This window comes from Bombina bombina, chromosome 7 (assembly GCF_027579735.1).
Source record: "Bombina bombina isolate aBomBom1 chromosome 7, aBomBom1.pri, whole genome shotgun sequence".
In the NCBI taxonomy this organism is placed as follows: Eukaryota; Metazoa; Chordata; class Amphibia; order Anura; family Bombinatoridae; genus Bombina; species Bombina bombina.
The window spans coordinates 515479248-515496243 of NC_069505.1; the positions used below are offsets into that span (position 1 = coordinate 515479248).

The 16996-nt window shown below is 40.8% G+C and overlaps 1 protein-coding gene across 1 annotated transcript in view; it reads left to right on the forward strand.

Annotated features, from left to right (window-relative positions):
* LOC128666935 (cytochrome P450 2G1) overlaps positions 1-16996 on the forward strand; it is a 136657-nt gene that overhangs the window by 45452 nt on the left and 74209 nt on the right. Inside the window, exon 2 of the mRNA XM_053721756.1 lies at positions 8427-8592. Coding sequence (XP_053577731.1) covers positions 8427-8592 — 166 coding nt within the window. The remainder of the gene's footprint in view (positions 1-8426; positions 8593-16996) is intronic.

The following is a 16996-nucleotide window of genomic DNA, read 5'->3' on the forward strand; positions in this document are numbered from 1 at the left end:
CATTACAGATGTTCCGAATGCAAATTCAAATCTGACTACTTTTCGTAGTTATCAACTTTCTACCAGGTACACTCGCCACTATTCCGGCCCAGCGTACCTGCTTTTTAATCCGCCGCCCTGGAGGCGGCGGATGCCATAGGAATCAATGGGAGTCTAAAAGCAGCGAAAGCTCATGTTCACTGCTGCCCAATATCCCATTGATTCCTATGAGAGAATAAAAGTTACGTTTACACCTAACACCCCTAACATAACCCCCGAGTCTAAACACCCCTAATATGCCGCCCCAACACCACCGCCACCTACATTATACTTATTAAGCCCTAATCTGCCGCCCGACATCGCCGCCACCTACATAAAGTTATTAACCCCTATTCCGCCGCTCCCGGACCCCCCGCCACCTACATAATGTTATTAACCCCTATTCCGCCGCTCCCGGAGCCCACCGCAACTAACTAAATGTATTAACCCCTAAACCGCCAACCCCTACATCGCCATAAACTAAATTAACCTATTAACCCCTAAACCTAACAACCCACTAACTTTATATTAAATATTAACTCATCCCTATCTTATAATACATTTAAACTTACCTTTAGATTTAAATTAAACTATTAATTAACCTACCCTAACTATTATACTAAAATTACATTAAACTATATTTAACTAATAATTAATATACCCTAACTGTTATACTAAAATTACATTAAACTACAAATTAAATTAACTATATTATATATTTAAACACATAAGCCTACTCAAATAATTTAAATCTACAATTAAAAATTACAAAGTTACAAAAAACTAACAACTAAGTTACAAAAAATAACAAACACTAATATGCAGCGTCGCCTGCAAAAGCCGGCGACGCCGAATTTTGCGCGGGTTTGGTATCCTATATACGGCGTAACCTAGAAGTTACGCTCGTATATTTCTGCCTTCGCCCGTAGTTTTTTGGGCCATAGACAGGTATACCAAACCCGCGCCGTTTGGTATCCAATATACAGTGTAAGGACTTACGTGACGAAAATGGAGAAATCTTACTCTATTTTCACCTTGCCACAAAATGCAGGCGTAGTAAGCCTTACGCTGTCTATTGGAGCCCCGTAACTCCCTAAACTAGCTACAAAATAAAACCTAACACCTAACGCATGCGCAATGTCTATCTATCTGTCAACCACGATCCCCCGCCGCAATCCCTAATAAAGTTATTAACCCCTAAACCGCCGCTCCCGGACCCCTCCGCCACCTACATTAAATATATAACCCCCTAATGTGATCCCCCTACACCGTCGCCACCTACATTACATACCCCCAAATGTGAGCCCCTTACACCGCCGCCATCTACATTACATACCCCCTAATGTGAGCCACTTACACCGCCGCCATCTACATTATATACCCCCTAATGTGAGGTCCTACCCCGCCGCCAGCTATATTAAAATGATTAACCCCCTAATCTAATCCCCCTACCCCGCCGCCAGCTATATTAAATTAATTAACCCCTAATCTAATCCCCCTACACCGCCGCCACCTATATTAAATTAATTAACCCCTAATCTAATCCCCCTACACCGCCGCCACCTATATTAAATTAATTAACCCCTAATCTAATCCCCCTACACCGCCACCACCTATATTAAATTAATTAACCCCTAAAATACTAAACTATCCCTACCACTAAACCTAAGTCTAACCCTACAAATAGCCCTGAAAAGGGCTTTTTGCGTGGCATTACCCCAAAGTAAACAGCTCTATTGCCAGCCCTTAAAAGGGCTTTTTGCGGGGCATGCCCCAAAGAAATCAGCTCTTTTACCAGCCCTTAAAAGGGCTTTTGGCGGAGCATTGTCACAAAGAAATCAGCTCTTTTGCCTATAATCTAAATCCCCCTATACCGCCGCCACCTATAATAAATGTATTACCCCCTAATCTAATCCCCCTACACCACCGCCAGCTATATTAAATACATTAACCCCTAATCTGACCCCCCTACACCGCCGCCAGCTATATTAACTATATTAACCCTAATTATATTAGGGTTAATAGAGTTAATATAGTTATTATATTATATTATATATATATATATATATATATATATATATATATATTAACTATATTAACCCTAATTATATTAGGGTTAATATAGTTAATATCGTTATTATATTATATATATTAACTATATTAACCCTAATTATATTAGGGTTAATATAGTTAATATAGTTATTATATTATATATATTAACTATATTAACCCTAATTATATTAGGGTTAATATAGTTAATATCATTATTATATTATATATATATATTAAGTATAATAACCCTATCTAACTCTAACATCCCTAACTAAATTCTTATTAAAATAAATCTAATTAATATTAATATTATTAATTAAAATATTCCTATTTAAATCTAAATACTTACCTATAAAATAAACCCTAAGATAGCTACAATGTAATTAATAATTTTTAGGGTTTATATTTATTTTACAGGTAACTTGGTATTTATTTTAACTAGGTACAATAGCTATTAAATAGTTTATAACTATTTAATAGCTACCTAGTTAAAATAATTACCAATTTACCTGTAAAATAAATCCTAACCTAAGTTACAAATACACCTACACTATCAATAAATTAAATAAACTACAAATATCTAAACTAAAATACAATTAAATAAACTAAACTAAATTACAAAAAACAAACAAACAATAAATTACAAAAAATAAAAAAAGATTACAAGACTTTTATGCTAATTACACCTATTCTAAGCCCCCTAATAAAATAACAAAGCCCCCCAAAAATAAAAAAAAATTCCCTACCCTAATCTAAATTAAAAAAGTTAACAGCTCTATTACCTTACCAGCCCTTAAAAGGGCTTTTTGCGGGGCATGCCCCAAAAAAAAATCAGCTCTTTTGCCTGTAAAAACCCCCACAATACCACCCCCAACATTACAACCCACCCCCCACATACCCCTACTCTAACCCAAACCCCCCTTAAATAAACCTAAACACTACCCCCCTGAAGATCTCCCTACCTTGTCTTCACCCAGCCGGGCCGAACTCTTCATCCAATCCGGGCTATGTCTTCAATCAAGCGGCAAAGAAGAAGTCTTCTATCCGGGGCGATGTCTTCAATCAAGCGGCAGAGCAGAAGTCTTCCATCCGGGCTATATCTTCAATCAAGCGGCATCTTCAATCTTCTTTCTTCGCTCCTCTGACGCGGAACATCCATCCGGCACGACAAATTCCCGACGAATGAGGTTCCTTTAAATGACGTCATCCAAGATGGCGTCCGTCGAATTCCGATTGGCTGATAGGATTCTATCAGCCAATCGGAATTAAGGTAGGAAAAATCTGATTGGCTGATTGAATCAGCCAATCAGATTCAAGTTCAATCCGATTGGCTGTTCCAATCAGCCAATCGGATTGAACTTGAATCTGATTGGCTGATTGAATCAGCCAATCAGATTTTTCCTACCTTAATTCCGATTGGCTGATAGGATTCTATCAGCCAATCGGAATTCGACGGTAGGTAATAGATAATAGAGCTGTTAACATTTTTAATTTAGATTAGGGTAGGGGAAATTTTTTTATTTTGGGGTGCTTTGTTATTTTATTAGGGGGCTTAGAATAGGTGTAATTAGCTTAAAATTCTTGTAATCTTTTTTTATTTTTTGTAATTTAGTGTTTGTTTGTTTTTGTAATTTAGTTTAGATTATTTCATTGTATTTTAGTTTAGATATTTGTAGTTTATTTAATTTATTGATAGTGTAGGTGTATTTGTAACTTAGGTTAGGATTTATTTTACAGGTAAACTGGTAATTATTTTAACTAGGTAGCTATTAAATAGTTATTAACGATTTAATAGCTATTGTACCTAGTTAAAACAAATACCAAGTTACCTGTAAAATAAATATAAACCCTAAAATAGCTATAATGTAATTATTAATTACATTGTAGCTATCTTAGGCTTTATTTTATAGGTAAGTATTTAGATTTAAATAGGAATATTTTAATTAATAATATTAATATTAATTAGATTTATTTTAATAAGAATTTAGTTAGGGATTTTAGAGTTAGATAGGGTTATTATACTTAATATATATATATATATATATATATAATATAATAACGATATTAACTATATTAACCCTAATATAATTAGGGTTAATATAGTTAATATATAATATAATAACTATATTAACTATATTAACCCTAATATAATTAGGGTTAATATAGTTAATATAGCTGGCGGCGGTGTAGGGGGATTAGATTAGGGGTTAATCTATTTAATATAGGTGGCGGCGGTGTAGGGGGATTAGATTAGGGGGTAATACATTTATTATAGGTGGCAGCGGTGTAGGGGGATTTAGATTAGATGCAAAAGAGCTGATTACTTTGTGACAATGCCCGCAAAAAGCCCTTTTAAGGGCTGGTAAAAGAGCTGATTTCTTTGGGGAATGCCCTGCAAAAAGCCCTTTTAAGGGCTGGCAATAGAGCTGTTACTTTGGGGGAATGTCACGCAAAAGGCCCTTTTAAGGGCTGGTAATAGAGGTGATTACTTTAGAGGGATTAGATTAGGGGTTAATGTATTTAATATAGCTGGCGGCAGTGTAGGGGGATTAGATTAGGGGTTAATTAATTTAATATAGCTGGCGGCGGGGTAGGGGGATTAGATTAGGGGTTAATTAATTTAATATAGGTGGCGGCGGGGGTAGGGGGGATTAGATTAGGGGTTAATTAATTTAATATAGCTGGCGGCGGGGGTAGGGGGATTGGATTAGGGGTTAATTAATTTAATATAGCTGGCGGCGGGGTAGGGGGATTAGATTAGGGGTTAATTAATTTAATATAGCTGGCGGCGGGGTAGTGGGATTAGATTAGGGGTTAATAATTTTAATATAGCTGGCGGCGGGGTAGGAGCTCACATTAGGGGGTAGTTAATGTAGCTGGCGGCGGGGTAGGAGCTCACATTAGGGGGTAGTTTAATGTAGGTGGCGGCGGGGTCTGGGAGTTTCTAATGTAGGTGGCGGCGGGGTTCGGCAGTTTCTAAAGTGCCGTAAGTCACTGGCGACTCCAGAAATTTGTACTTACGCAGATTTCTGGAGAGAGAGAGACAGGGGAGAGAGAGAGAGAGACAGGGGAGAGAGAGACAGGGGAGAGAGAGAGAGACAGGGGAGAGAGAGAGAGAGACGGGGAGAGAGAGAGAGAGACAGGGGAGAGAGAGAGAGACAGGGGGAGAGAGAGAGAGACAGGGGAGAGAGAGAGAGACAGGGGAGAGAGAGAGAGACAGGGGAGAGAGAGAGACAGGGGAGAGAGAGAGACAGGGGAGAGAGAGACAGGGGAGAGAGAGAGACAGGGGAGAGAGAGACAGGGGAGAAAGAGACAGGAAAGAGAGAGAGACAGGGGAGAGAGAGAGAGACAGGGGGAGAGAGAGAGACAGGGGGGAGAGAGAGACAGGGGAGAGAGAGAGCAAGAGAGAGACAGGGGGGAGAGAGAGAGAGAGACAGGGGGGAGAGAGAGAGACAGGGGGGGAGAGAGAGAGAGAGAGACAGGGGGGGGAGAGAGAGAGACAGGGGGGGAGAGAGAGAGAGACAGGGGGGAGAGAGAGAGAGAGAGAGACAGGGGGGAGAGAGAGAGAGACAGGGGGGGAGAGAGAGAGAGACAGGGGGAGAGAGAGAGAGAGACAGGGGGGAGAGAGAGAGAGAGAGACAGGGGGGAGAGAGAGAGAGAGAGACAGGGGGAGAGAGAGAGAGAGAGAGAGGGGAGAGAGAGACATGGGAGAGAGAGAGACAGGGGAGAGAGAGAGACAGGGGAGAGAGAGAGAGACAGGGGAGAGAGAGAGACAGGGGAGAGAGAGAGAGACAGGGGAGAGAGAGAGAGACAGGGGAGAGAGAGAGAGAGACAGGGGAGAGAGAGAGAGACAGGGGAGAGAGAGACAGGGGGAGAGAGAGAGAGACAGGGGAGAGAGAGAGACAGAGGGGAGAGAGAGAGAGACAGGGGAGAGAGAGAGACAGGGGAGATAGAGACAGGAGAGAGAGAGAGAGAGAGACAGGGGGAGAGAGAGAGAGAGAGAGAGAGAGAGAGAGACAGGGGGAGAGAGAGAGAGACAGGGGAGAGAGAGAGACAGGGGAGAGAGAGATAGAGACAGGGGAGAGAGAGAGAGAGACAGGGGGGAGAGAGAGAGACAAGGGGGAGAGAGAGAGAGGCAGGGGAGAGAGAGAGAGACAGGGGGGGGGAGAGAGAGACAGGGGAGAGAGGAAAGAGAGACAGGGGAGAGAGAGAGACAGGGGAGAGAGAGACAGGGGAGAGAGAGACAGGGGAGAGAGAGAGACAGGGGGCAGAGAGAGAGACAGGGGAGAGAGAGAGAGACAGGGGAGAGAGTGAGAGAGACAGGGGAGAGAGAGTGAGAGAGACAGGGGAGAGAGAGTGAGAGAGACAGGGGAGAGAGAGTGAGAGAGACAGGGGAGAGAGAGTGAGAGAGACAGGGGAGAGAGAGTGAGAGAGACAGGGGAGAGAGAGTGAGAGAGACAGGGGAGAGAGAGTGAGAGAGACAGGGGGAGAGAGTGAGAAAGACAGGGGGGAGAGAGTGAGAAAGACAGAGAGACAGGGGGGAGAGAGAGAGAGAGAGAGAGAGAGAGACAGGGGGGAGAAAGAGGGGAGAGAGAGAGATAGGGGAGAGAGAGAATATAAAAATAAAAATAAACCACACGGCCCGTGTGAACGGGCTTTAGGACTGGTATAAAATAATAAACCAAATTATCAAAAATCTAATATTTAACCTAATCCCTATAAAAATAATTCAAATTTCAGTAGCTCTCATCCTATTGGCTGATTTGAATTTGAAGACTTAAATCAGCCAATAGGAATTCAAGATACCCCATATGTAAACGAATACCTTGAATTCAATCCTCAGTGTGCGGCAGTGATCGTATGAAGAGGATCTCCACTATCCATGGCTCTGTGGTCGCCGGCCTTCAGTTCCGCCGTCGCCGGTCTTCAGTTCCGCCCTCTGCTCCACGCTGGCTTGTTCCTGGAAGAAGATAGAAGATATTGCCGCTTGGAAAAAAACTTCAGCGCCGGACTTCAGGAACCGTGAAAAAGGGCATTTAGCTCTGGGGGTTAGACTTAGGCTTTTTTTTTAAAAAAAAAATGTATTTATTTTTTAGATTAGAGTTTAAATGGGCCTTTGAAAAAGAGCTAAATGCCCTTTTAAGGGCAGTAAAAGAGCTGAATGCCCTTTTAAGGGCAATGCCCATACAAATGCCCCTTTAGGGGCAATGGGTAGTTTAGGATTTTTTAGTGTTAGTTGATTTTGGGGGTTTGGTGGGTGGGGGGTTTTTACTGTTAGAGGGTGGATTTAGAATTTGTTAAGGTAAAAGAGCTGTTAAACTTAGGGCAATGCCCTACAAAAGGGCTATTGGTAGTTTAGCATTAGATAAGGAGGTGTTTTTATTTTTGGGGGGCTTTTTTATTTTCATAGGGATTAAGTTTAATATAGTTTATTAGTTATTGTGGTGGGGGGATGATGGTTGACAAGTAGATAGATATTGCGCATGCGCTAGGTGTTAGTTATTTTCAGGAGGTAGATAGATATTGCGCATGTGTTAGGTGTTAGTTACTATTTTCAGGGAGTTACAGTGCTCACATACTCAGCGCAAGTCTTGCTGTGCCTGCCTATGTGTGGCAATGTGAAAATGGAGTAAAATTTCTCCATTGTTGCCGCATAAGTCCTTGCGCTGAATATGTGATACCGATTTGCGACTCTGTTCTATGTTTGCTTATGGGAGTAAAAATTGCAGGCAACATGTGAAATATACGCGCCACATTTATATGCAGCGCTGTATATGTGATACCAAAGCCGTGTAAAAACCGGCATCGTCGCATATGTAATCTTGCCTGTAGAGGTTTAAATGTTTTAAAGTATATCTAACAATGTTGGTTTTTCAAAGCTGGGGAATGGGTAGTAAAGGCATTATCTATCTTTTTAAACAATAACAATTTTAGTGCAGACTGTTCCTTTAATGCATGTGCAGACCTCACAACTGTTCTGATTTGTGTGGGACAGTCCCAGTTTTAAAACTCTGTCCCACTGTCCCGGTGAGACAGCCGTATGTCCCAATTTGCAGGATTTCACTAAGTTCCATCCACTGACTTCCATGTCACACTCATTGACCAAGCAGCTATGCCTTTAATTCTGCCCACTATACACCAATTTCCCAGCCTCTCTCTGTGTTGCCCTGCCCACAAAAGAGCCACAGTCCACCTCAACCTCCTAATTTCCGGATAGCTAGCCACAAATGTTTCTTAAAAAAAAAACCATGAAAAAGATATATGATTTACCTAACCCAAGGATAATGAGAATATTAATTATTAAAGTATTTGGTAACAAACAGAAATTACATTTTAACTTCATATTTTGTCTGCAGTTCGGCAAGAAATATGGCCCAGTATACACCATTTACATGGGCACAGAGCCAGTTGTGGTGCTTTGCAGCTGTGACGCAGTAAAAGAAGCACTCAATGAACGTGGAGAGGAGTTTGCTGCACGTGGACATATGCCTCTTCTTGATAAAATAAGTTCTGGAGGCCATGGTATGAGCAAGAAAATGAATTAATGTTTTTTAAGATGTTTTATTTTTAGAGAGAGATGAGAATGTGCTATGCTTATCAACAAAGGATTATGACAGTAAAAAATTATATATCCCACACCTCTCTTTTGTGTAACTGGGGCACATCAGAGGTGGTGCAACATCCAATCGCTCCCTCCTTTCTTTGTCAAAGCTCTCCTATATTTGTTACCATTAACTCACAGACGAGGGATAAATTCCATGACCCATAGATTCCTTCTTCTTTTGTCACTGTGTCACTTTGTAGGATAGGGGTAAACTCAATATCCCATATCTTCTCTTCTTCCTGTGTCAATGTGTTACTTTCCAGGGGCGAAGCAGAATCTATGTGCCATAGTTTCCTTTTTCATGTGCCACTGTGCCATCCTGCAAGGAAGGGAATGACTCTTTGTCCCATATTTTGCTCTTGTTTGTTTTACTCCATACCCCAATGTTACATCCATTCTGTGAGGCATATTTATCAAATGTCTGTCGGACCTGATCAGATCCGACAGACATCGCTGAATGCGGAGAGCAATACGCTCTCCGTATTCAGCATTGCACCATCAGCTCTTGTGAGCTGCTGGTGCAATGCCACCCACTGCAGAATCACAGCCAATCGGCCACCAGCAGGGGGATGTCAATCAACCCAATCGTACTCGTTCTATCAGCCAATCGGAATTAAGGTAGAAAAAAATCCTATTGGCTGATGCAATCAGCCAATAGGATTGAAGTTCCAATTGGCTGTTCCAATAGAATGCCAATTCAATCCTATTGGCTGATTGCATCAGCCAATAGGATTTTTTCTACCTTAATTCTGATTGGCTGATAGAATTCCACAAGCAGGGGGGTGTCAATCAACCCGATCGTACTCGTTCTATCAGCCAATCGGAATTAAGGAAGAAAAAATCCTATTGGCTGATGCAATCAGCCAATAGGATTGAGCTTGCATTCTATTGGCTGATTGTAACAGCCAATAGAATGCGAGCTCAATCCTATTGGCCGATTGTATCAGCCAATAGGATTGAACTTTTCTACCTTAATTCCGATTGGCTAACAGAATTCTGGATGAAGACTTCTGCCCGTCTGGAGGACCACTTCTGCCCGGCTTGGATGAAAACTTCTGCCCATCTGGAGGACCACTTCGCTGGGCTTAGATGAAGACTTCTGCCGTCTGGAGGACCACTTCGCCGTCTTGAATGAAGACGTCTCCCGGTAAGTCGATCTTCAGGGGGTTAGTGTTAAGTTTTTTTAAGGGTGTATTGGGTGGGTTTTATTTTTTTAGATTAGGGTTTGGGTGGCAAAAGAGATAACTGCCATTTTAAGGGCAATGCCCATCCAAATGCCCTTTTCAGGGCAATGGGGAGCTTAGTTTTTTTAGATAGTATTTTATTTGGGGGGTTGGTTGTGTGGGTGGTGGGTTTTACTGTTGGGGGGGTTGTTTGTATTTTTTTTACAGGTAAAAGAGCTGATTACTTTGGGACAATGCCCTGCAAAAGTCCCTTTTAAGGGCTATTGGTAGTTTAGTTTAGACTAGGGGCTTTTTTATTTTAATAGGGCTATTAGCTTAGGTGTAATTAGTTTAAATATCTGTAATTTGTTTATTATTTTCTGTAATTTAGTGTTTTTTTTGTACTTTAGCTAATTTAATTTAATGTAGGTAATTGTATTTAATTTATTTAATTAACGGCTAGATTTAGACTTCTGCGGCCAAAGGGGTGCGTTAGCTACACGTGCTTTTTTTCCCCCGCACCTTTTAAATACAGCTGGTATTTAGAGTTCACAGAAGGGCTGCGTTAGGCTCCAAAAAAGGGAGCGTATAGCATATTTAACGCCACTGCAACTCTCGATACCAGCGGTGCTTACGGATGCGGCCAGCTTCAAAAACGTGCTCGTGCACGATTCCCCCATAGAAAACAATGGGGCCGTTTGAGCTGAAAAAACCTAACACCTGCAAAAAAGCAGCGTTCAGCTCGTAACGCAGCCCCATTGTTTCCTATGCGGAAACACTTCCTAAGTCTGCACCTAACACCCTAACATGAACCCAGAGTCTTAACACCCCTAACCTTACACTTATTAACCCCTAATCTGCCGCCCCTGCTATCGCTGACCCCTGCATATTATTATTAACCCCTAATCTGCCGCTCCATACACCACCGCAAGCTACATTATAGCTATGTACCCCTAATCTGCTGCCCCTAACACCGCCGACCCCTATATTATATTTATTAACCCCTAATCTGCCCCCCTCAACGTCGCCTCCACCTGCCTACACTTATTAACCCCTAACCTGCCGACCGGACCGCGCCGCTATTATAATAAAGTTATTAACCCCTAATCCGCCTCACTCCCGCCTCAATAACCCTATAATAAATAGTATTAACCCCTAATCTGCCCTCCCTAACATCGCCGACACCTAACTTCAAGCATTAACCCCTAATCTGCCGACCGGAGCTCACCGCTACTATAATAAATATTTTAACCCCTAAAGCTAATTCTAAACCTAACCCTAACACCCCCCTAACTTAAATATAATTTAAATCTAACAAAATAAATTAACTATTATTAAATAAATTATTCCTATTTAAAGCTAAATACTTACCTGTAAAATAAACCCTAATATAGCTACAATATAAATTATAATTATATTGTAGCTATTTTAGGATTTATATTTATTTTACAGGTAACTTTGTAATTATTTTAACCAGGTACAATAGCTAATAAATAGTTAATAACTATTTAATAGTTACCTAGTTAAAATAATTACAAAATTACCCGTAAAATAAATCCTAACCTAAGTTACAATTAAACCTATCACCACTATCAATAAATTAATTAAATACAATACCTACAAATAAATACATTTAAATAAACCAACTAAAGTACAAAAAATAAAAAAGAACTAAGTTACAAAAAATAAAAAAATATTTACAAACATTAGAAAAATATTACAACAATTTTAAACTAATTACACCTACTCTAAGCCCCCTAATAAAATAACAAAGCCCCCCAAAATAAAAAAATGCCCTACCCTATTCTAAATTAAAAAAGTTTAAAGCTCTTTTACCTTACCAGCCCTTAAAAGGACCTTTTGTGGGGCATGCCCCAAAGAATTCAGCTCTTTTGCCTGTAAAAGAAAAATACAACCCCCCCAACATTACAACCCACCACCCACATACCCCTAATCTAACCCAAACCCCCCTTAAATAAACCTAACACTAAGCCCCTGAAGATCATCCTACCTTATCTTCACCACGCCGGGTTCACCGATCGATCCAGAAGAGCTCCTCCGATGTCTTGATCCAAGCCCAAGCAGGGGGCTGAAGATGTCCTTGATCCGACTGAAGTCTTCATCCAAGCGGGAGCTGAAGAGGTCCATGATCCGACTGAAGTCTTCTATCAAGCGGCATCTTCAATCTTCTTTCTTCCGGATCCATGTTCATCCCGCCGACGCGGAACATCCATCTTCACCGAAGACTTCCCGACGAATGACGGTTCCTTTAAGGGACGTCATCCAAGATGGCGTCCCTCGAATTCTGATTGGCTGATAGGATTCTATCAGCCAATCGGAATGAAGGTAGGCAAATTCTGATTGGCTGATGGAATCAGCCAATCAGATTCAAGTTCAATCCGATTGGCTGATTGGATCAGCCAATCAGATTGAGCTTGCATTATATTGGCTGATCGGAACAGCCAATAGAATGCGAGCTCAATCTGATTGGCTGATCCAATCAGATTGAACTTGAATATGATTGGCTGATTCCATCAGCCAATCAGAATTTTCCTACCTTAATTCCGATTGGCTGATAGAATCCTATCAGCCAATCGGAATTCGAGGGACGCCATCTTGGATGACGTCCCTTAAAGGAACCTTCATTCTTCAGTTGGACGTCGGAAGAAGAAGATGGATCCGCGCTAAAGGTCTTCAAGATGGAGCCGCTCGTCATCGGATTTAGATAGAAGATGCCGCTTGGATCAAGATGGTTGCCGGTCCGGATCTCCTCTTCTTCCCGGATAGGATGAAGACTTTGGAGCCTCTTCTGGACCTCTTCAGCCACGGCTTGATAGAAGACTTCAGCCGGATTATGGATCGCCAGCCCCCGCTTGGGCTTGGATCAAGACTTCGGAGGCTTGGATCAAGACTTCGGAGGACGGATCGGTGAACCTGGCATGGTGAAGATAAGGTAGGAAGATCTTCAGGGGCTTAGTGTTAGGTTTATTTAAGGGGGTTTGGGTTAGATTAGGGGTATGTGGGTGGTGGGTTGTAATGTTGGGGGGGTATTATATGTTTTTTTTTACAGGCAAAAGAGCTGAATTATTTGGGGCATGCCCCGCAAATGGCCCTTTTCAGGGCTGGTAAGGTAAAAGAGCTTTGAACTTTTTTTAATTTAGAATAGGGTAGGGCATTTTTTTTATTTTGGGGGGCTTTGTTATTTTATTAGGGGGCTTAGAGTAGGTGTAATTAGTTTAAAATTGTTGTAATATTTTTCTAATGTTTGTAAATATTTTTTTATTTTTTGTAACTTAGTTCTTTTTATTTTTTGTACTTTAGTTAGTTTATTTAATTGTAGTTATTTGTAGGTATTGTATTTAATTAATTTATTGATAGTGTAGTGTTAGGTTTAATTGTAGATAATTGTAGGTAGGTTATTTAATTTATTTATTGATAGTGTAGTGTTAAGTTTAATTGTAATTTAGGTTAGGATTTATTTTACAGGTAATTTTGTAATTATTTTAACTATTTTAGCTATTAAATAGTTATTAACTATTTAATAGCTATTGTACCTGGTTAAAATAATTACAAAGTTGCCTGTAAAATAAATATTAATCCTAAAATAGCTACAATATAATTATTATTTATATTGTAGCTATATTAGGGTTTATTTTACAGGTAAGTATTTAGCTTTAAATAGGAATAATTTATATAATAAGAGTTAATTTATTTTGTTAGATTTAAATTATATTTAATTTAGGGGGGTGTTAGTGTTAGGCTTAGACTTAGCTTTAGGGGTTAATCCATTTATTAGAGTAGCGGTGAGATCCGGTCGGCAGATTAGGGGTTAATTATTGTAGGTAGCTGGCGGCGACGTAGTGGGGGGCAGATTAGGGGTTAATAAATATAATATAGGGGTCGGCGGTGTTATGGGCAGCAGATTAGGGGTACATAGGTATAATGTAAGTGGCGGCGGTGTACGGAGCGGCAGATTAGGGGTTAATAATAATATGCAGGTGTCAGCGATAGCGGGGGCGGCAGATTAGGGGTTAATAAATATTATGTAGGGGTCGGCGGTATTAGGGGCAGCAGATTGGGGTACATAGGGATAACGTAAGTGGCGGCGGTGTACGGAGCAGCAGATTAGGGGTTAATAATAATATGCAGGTGTCAGCAATAGCGGGGGCGGCAGATTAGGGGTTAATAAATATTATGTAGGGGTCGGCGGTATTAGGGGCAGCAGATTAGGGGTACATAGGGATAATGTAATTGGCGGCGGTGTACGGAGCGGCAGATTAGGGGTTAATAATAATATGCAGGTGTCAGCGATAGTGGGGGCGGCAGATTAGGGGTTAATAAATATTATGTAGGGGTCGGCGGTATTAGGGGCAGCAGATTAGGGGTACATAGGGATAACGTAAGTGGCGGCGGTGTACGGAGCGGCAGATTAGGGGTTAATAATAATATGCAGGTGTCAGGGATAGCAGGGGCGGCAGATTAGGGGTTAATAAATATTATGTAGGGGTCGGCGGTATTAGGGGCAGCAGATTAGGGGTACATAGGGATAACGTAAGTGGCGGCGGTGTACGGAGCGGCAGATTAGGGGTTAATAATAATATGCAGGTGTCAGCGATAGCGGGGGCGGCAGATTAGGGGTTAATAAATATTATGTAGGGGTTGGCAGTATTAGGGGCAGCAGATTAGGGGTACATAGGGATAATGTAAGTGGCGGCGGTGTACAGAGTGGCAGATTAGGGGTTAAAAATTTTTAATAGAGTGGCAGCGATGTGGGGGGACCTCGGTTTAGGGGTACATAGGTAGTTTATGGGTGTTAGTGTACTTTAGAGCACAGTAGTTAAGAGCTTTATAAACCGGCATTAGCCCAGAAAGCTCTTAACTACTGACTTTTTTCTGCGGCTGGAGTTTTGTCGTTAGATTTCTAACGCTCACTTCAGCCAAGACTCTAAATACCGGCGTTAGAAAGATCCCATTGAAAAGATAGGATACGCAAATGGCGTAGGGGGATCTGCGGTATGGAAAAGTCGCGGCTGGAAAGTGAGCGTTAGACCCTTTCCTGACTGACTCCAAATACCAGAGGGCGGTAAAAACCAGCGTTAGGAGCCTCTAACGCTGGTTTTAACGGCTACCGCCCAACTCTAAATCTAGCCGTTATTTAATTATAGTGTAGTGTTAGGTGTTAGTATAACTTAGGTTAGGTTTTATTTTACAGGTAAATTTGTATTTATTTTAGCTAGGTAGTTATTAAATAGTTAATAACTATTTAATAACTATTCTACCTAGTTAAAATAAATACAAACTTGCCTGTAAAATAAAAATAAACCCTAAGATAGCTACAATTTTACTATTAGTTATATTGTAGATAGCTTAGGGTTTATTTTAAAGGTAAGTATTTAGTTTTAAATAGGAATAATTTAGGTAATGATAGGAATATTTATTTAGATTTATTTAAATTATATTTAAGTTAGTGGGTGTTAGGTTTAGGATTAGATTTAGGTTTAGGGGTTAATTACTTTAATATACTGGCGGTGACGTTGGGGGCAGCAGATTAGGGGTTAATAAGTGTAGGTAGGTGGCGGCAACATTGGGGCAGCAGATTAGGGGTCAATAAATATAATGTAGGTGGCGGCGATGTTAGAGGCAGCAGATTAGGGGTTCATAAGTATAATGTAGGTGGCGGCAGTGTCCGGAGCGGCAGATTAGGGGTTAATAAGTATATATTAATAGGTGTTGGCGATGTCGGGGGCGGCAGATTAGGGGTTAAAAAGTGTAAGATTAGGGGTGTTTAGACTCGGGGTTCATGTTAGGGTGTTAGGTGTAGACATAAATTTTATTTCCAAATAGGAATCAATGGGGCTGCGTTACTGAGCTTTACGCTGCTTTTTGGCAGGTGTTGGACTTTTTTTCAGCCGGCTCTCCCCATTGATTCCTATGGGGAAATCGTGCACGAGCACGTTACACCAGCTCACCACTGACTTAAAGGGCCACTAAACCCAAAATCTTTCTTTCATGATTCAGATAGAGAATCAAAATTTAAACAACATTACAATTTACTTCCATTATTTATTTTGCTTCATTTTTTAAATATCCTTAGTTGAAGAAAAAGCAATGCACATGGTGAGCCAATCACACGAGGCTTCTATGTGCAGCAACCAATCAGCAGCTAGTGAGCATATCTAGATATGCTTTTCATCAAAGAATATCAAGAAAATAAAACAAATTAGATAATATAAGTAAATTAGAAAGATGTTTAAAATTGCATTCACTTTCTAAATCATAAAAGAAAAAATATGGGTGGCATGTCCCTTTAAGCAGCGCTGGTATTGGAGTGCGGTAATGAGCAAAATTTTGCTCAACGCTCACTTCTTGTCTTTTAACGACGGGTTTCTGAAAACTCGTAATACCAGCGCTGCATGCAAGTGAGCGGTGAGAGAAAACTGCTCGTTAGCGCTGCACAGCCTCTAACGCAAAAATCTAGGTGAGAGGTTTTATTTTTAGTTCACAGGTAAGTTTCTATTTATTTTCAAATAGGTAGTGAGTTAATAATTGTAACTTTTAATTAGGTCAATTTTAATTATGTTAAAGTTAGGGGTTGTTAGGGTTAGGGGTTAATATATTTTAATTTAGGTTGTTGCGATGTGGGGGTCGGCGGTTTAGGGGTTAATAGGTTTTGTTAGTGTTGGCAATGTTTGAGAACGGCGGTTTAAGGGTTAATAGGTTTAGTTAGTGTTGCCGATGTTTGGGAACGGTGGTTTAGGGGTTAATAGGTTTAGTTAGTGTTGGCGATGGGGGTGTGTAGTTTAGGAGTTAATAGGTATAGGTAGTGTTGGCAATGTGGGGGGGGGGGTGGTTTAGGGGTTAATAGGTTTAGTTAGTGTCGGCGATGATGGGGAACAGCGGTTTAGGGGTTAATAACTTTATTAGTGATTTAGTTAGTGTCGACAATGTGGGGGGTGCAGTTTAGGGGTTAATAGGTTTAGGTAGTGTTGGCAGTGTGGGGGGGACGGCGGTTTAGTGGTTAATAGCTTTATTTAGTGCTGGCGATGTGGGTGACGCCGGTTTTAGATAACTTTGTTTCGGCAATCAAATTAGCTATGTTAAATTAAATCATTTTTTCGGATCCTTTCGTTTTTATCCATTCTTTATTTATATGCATTAT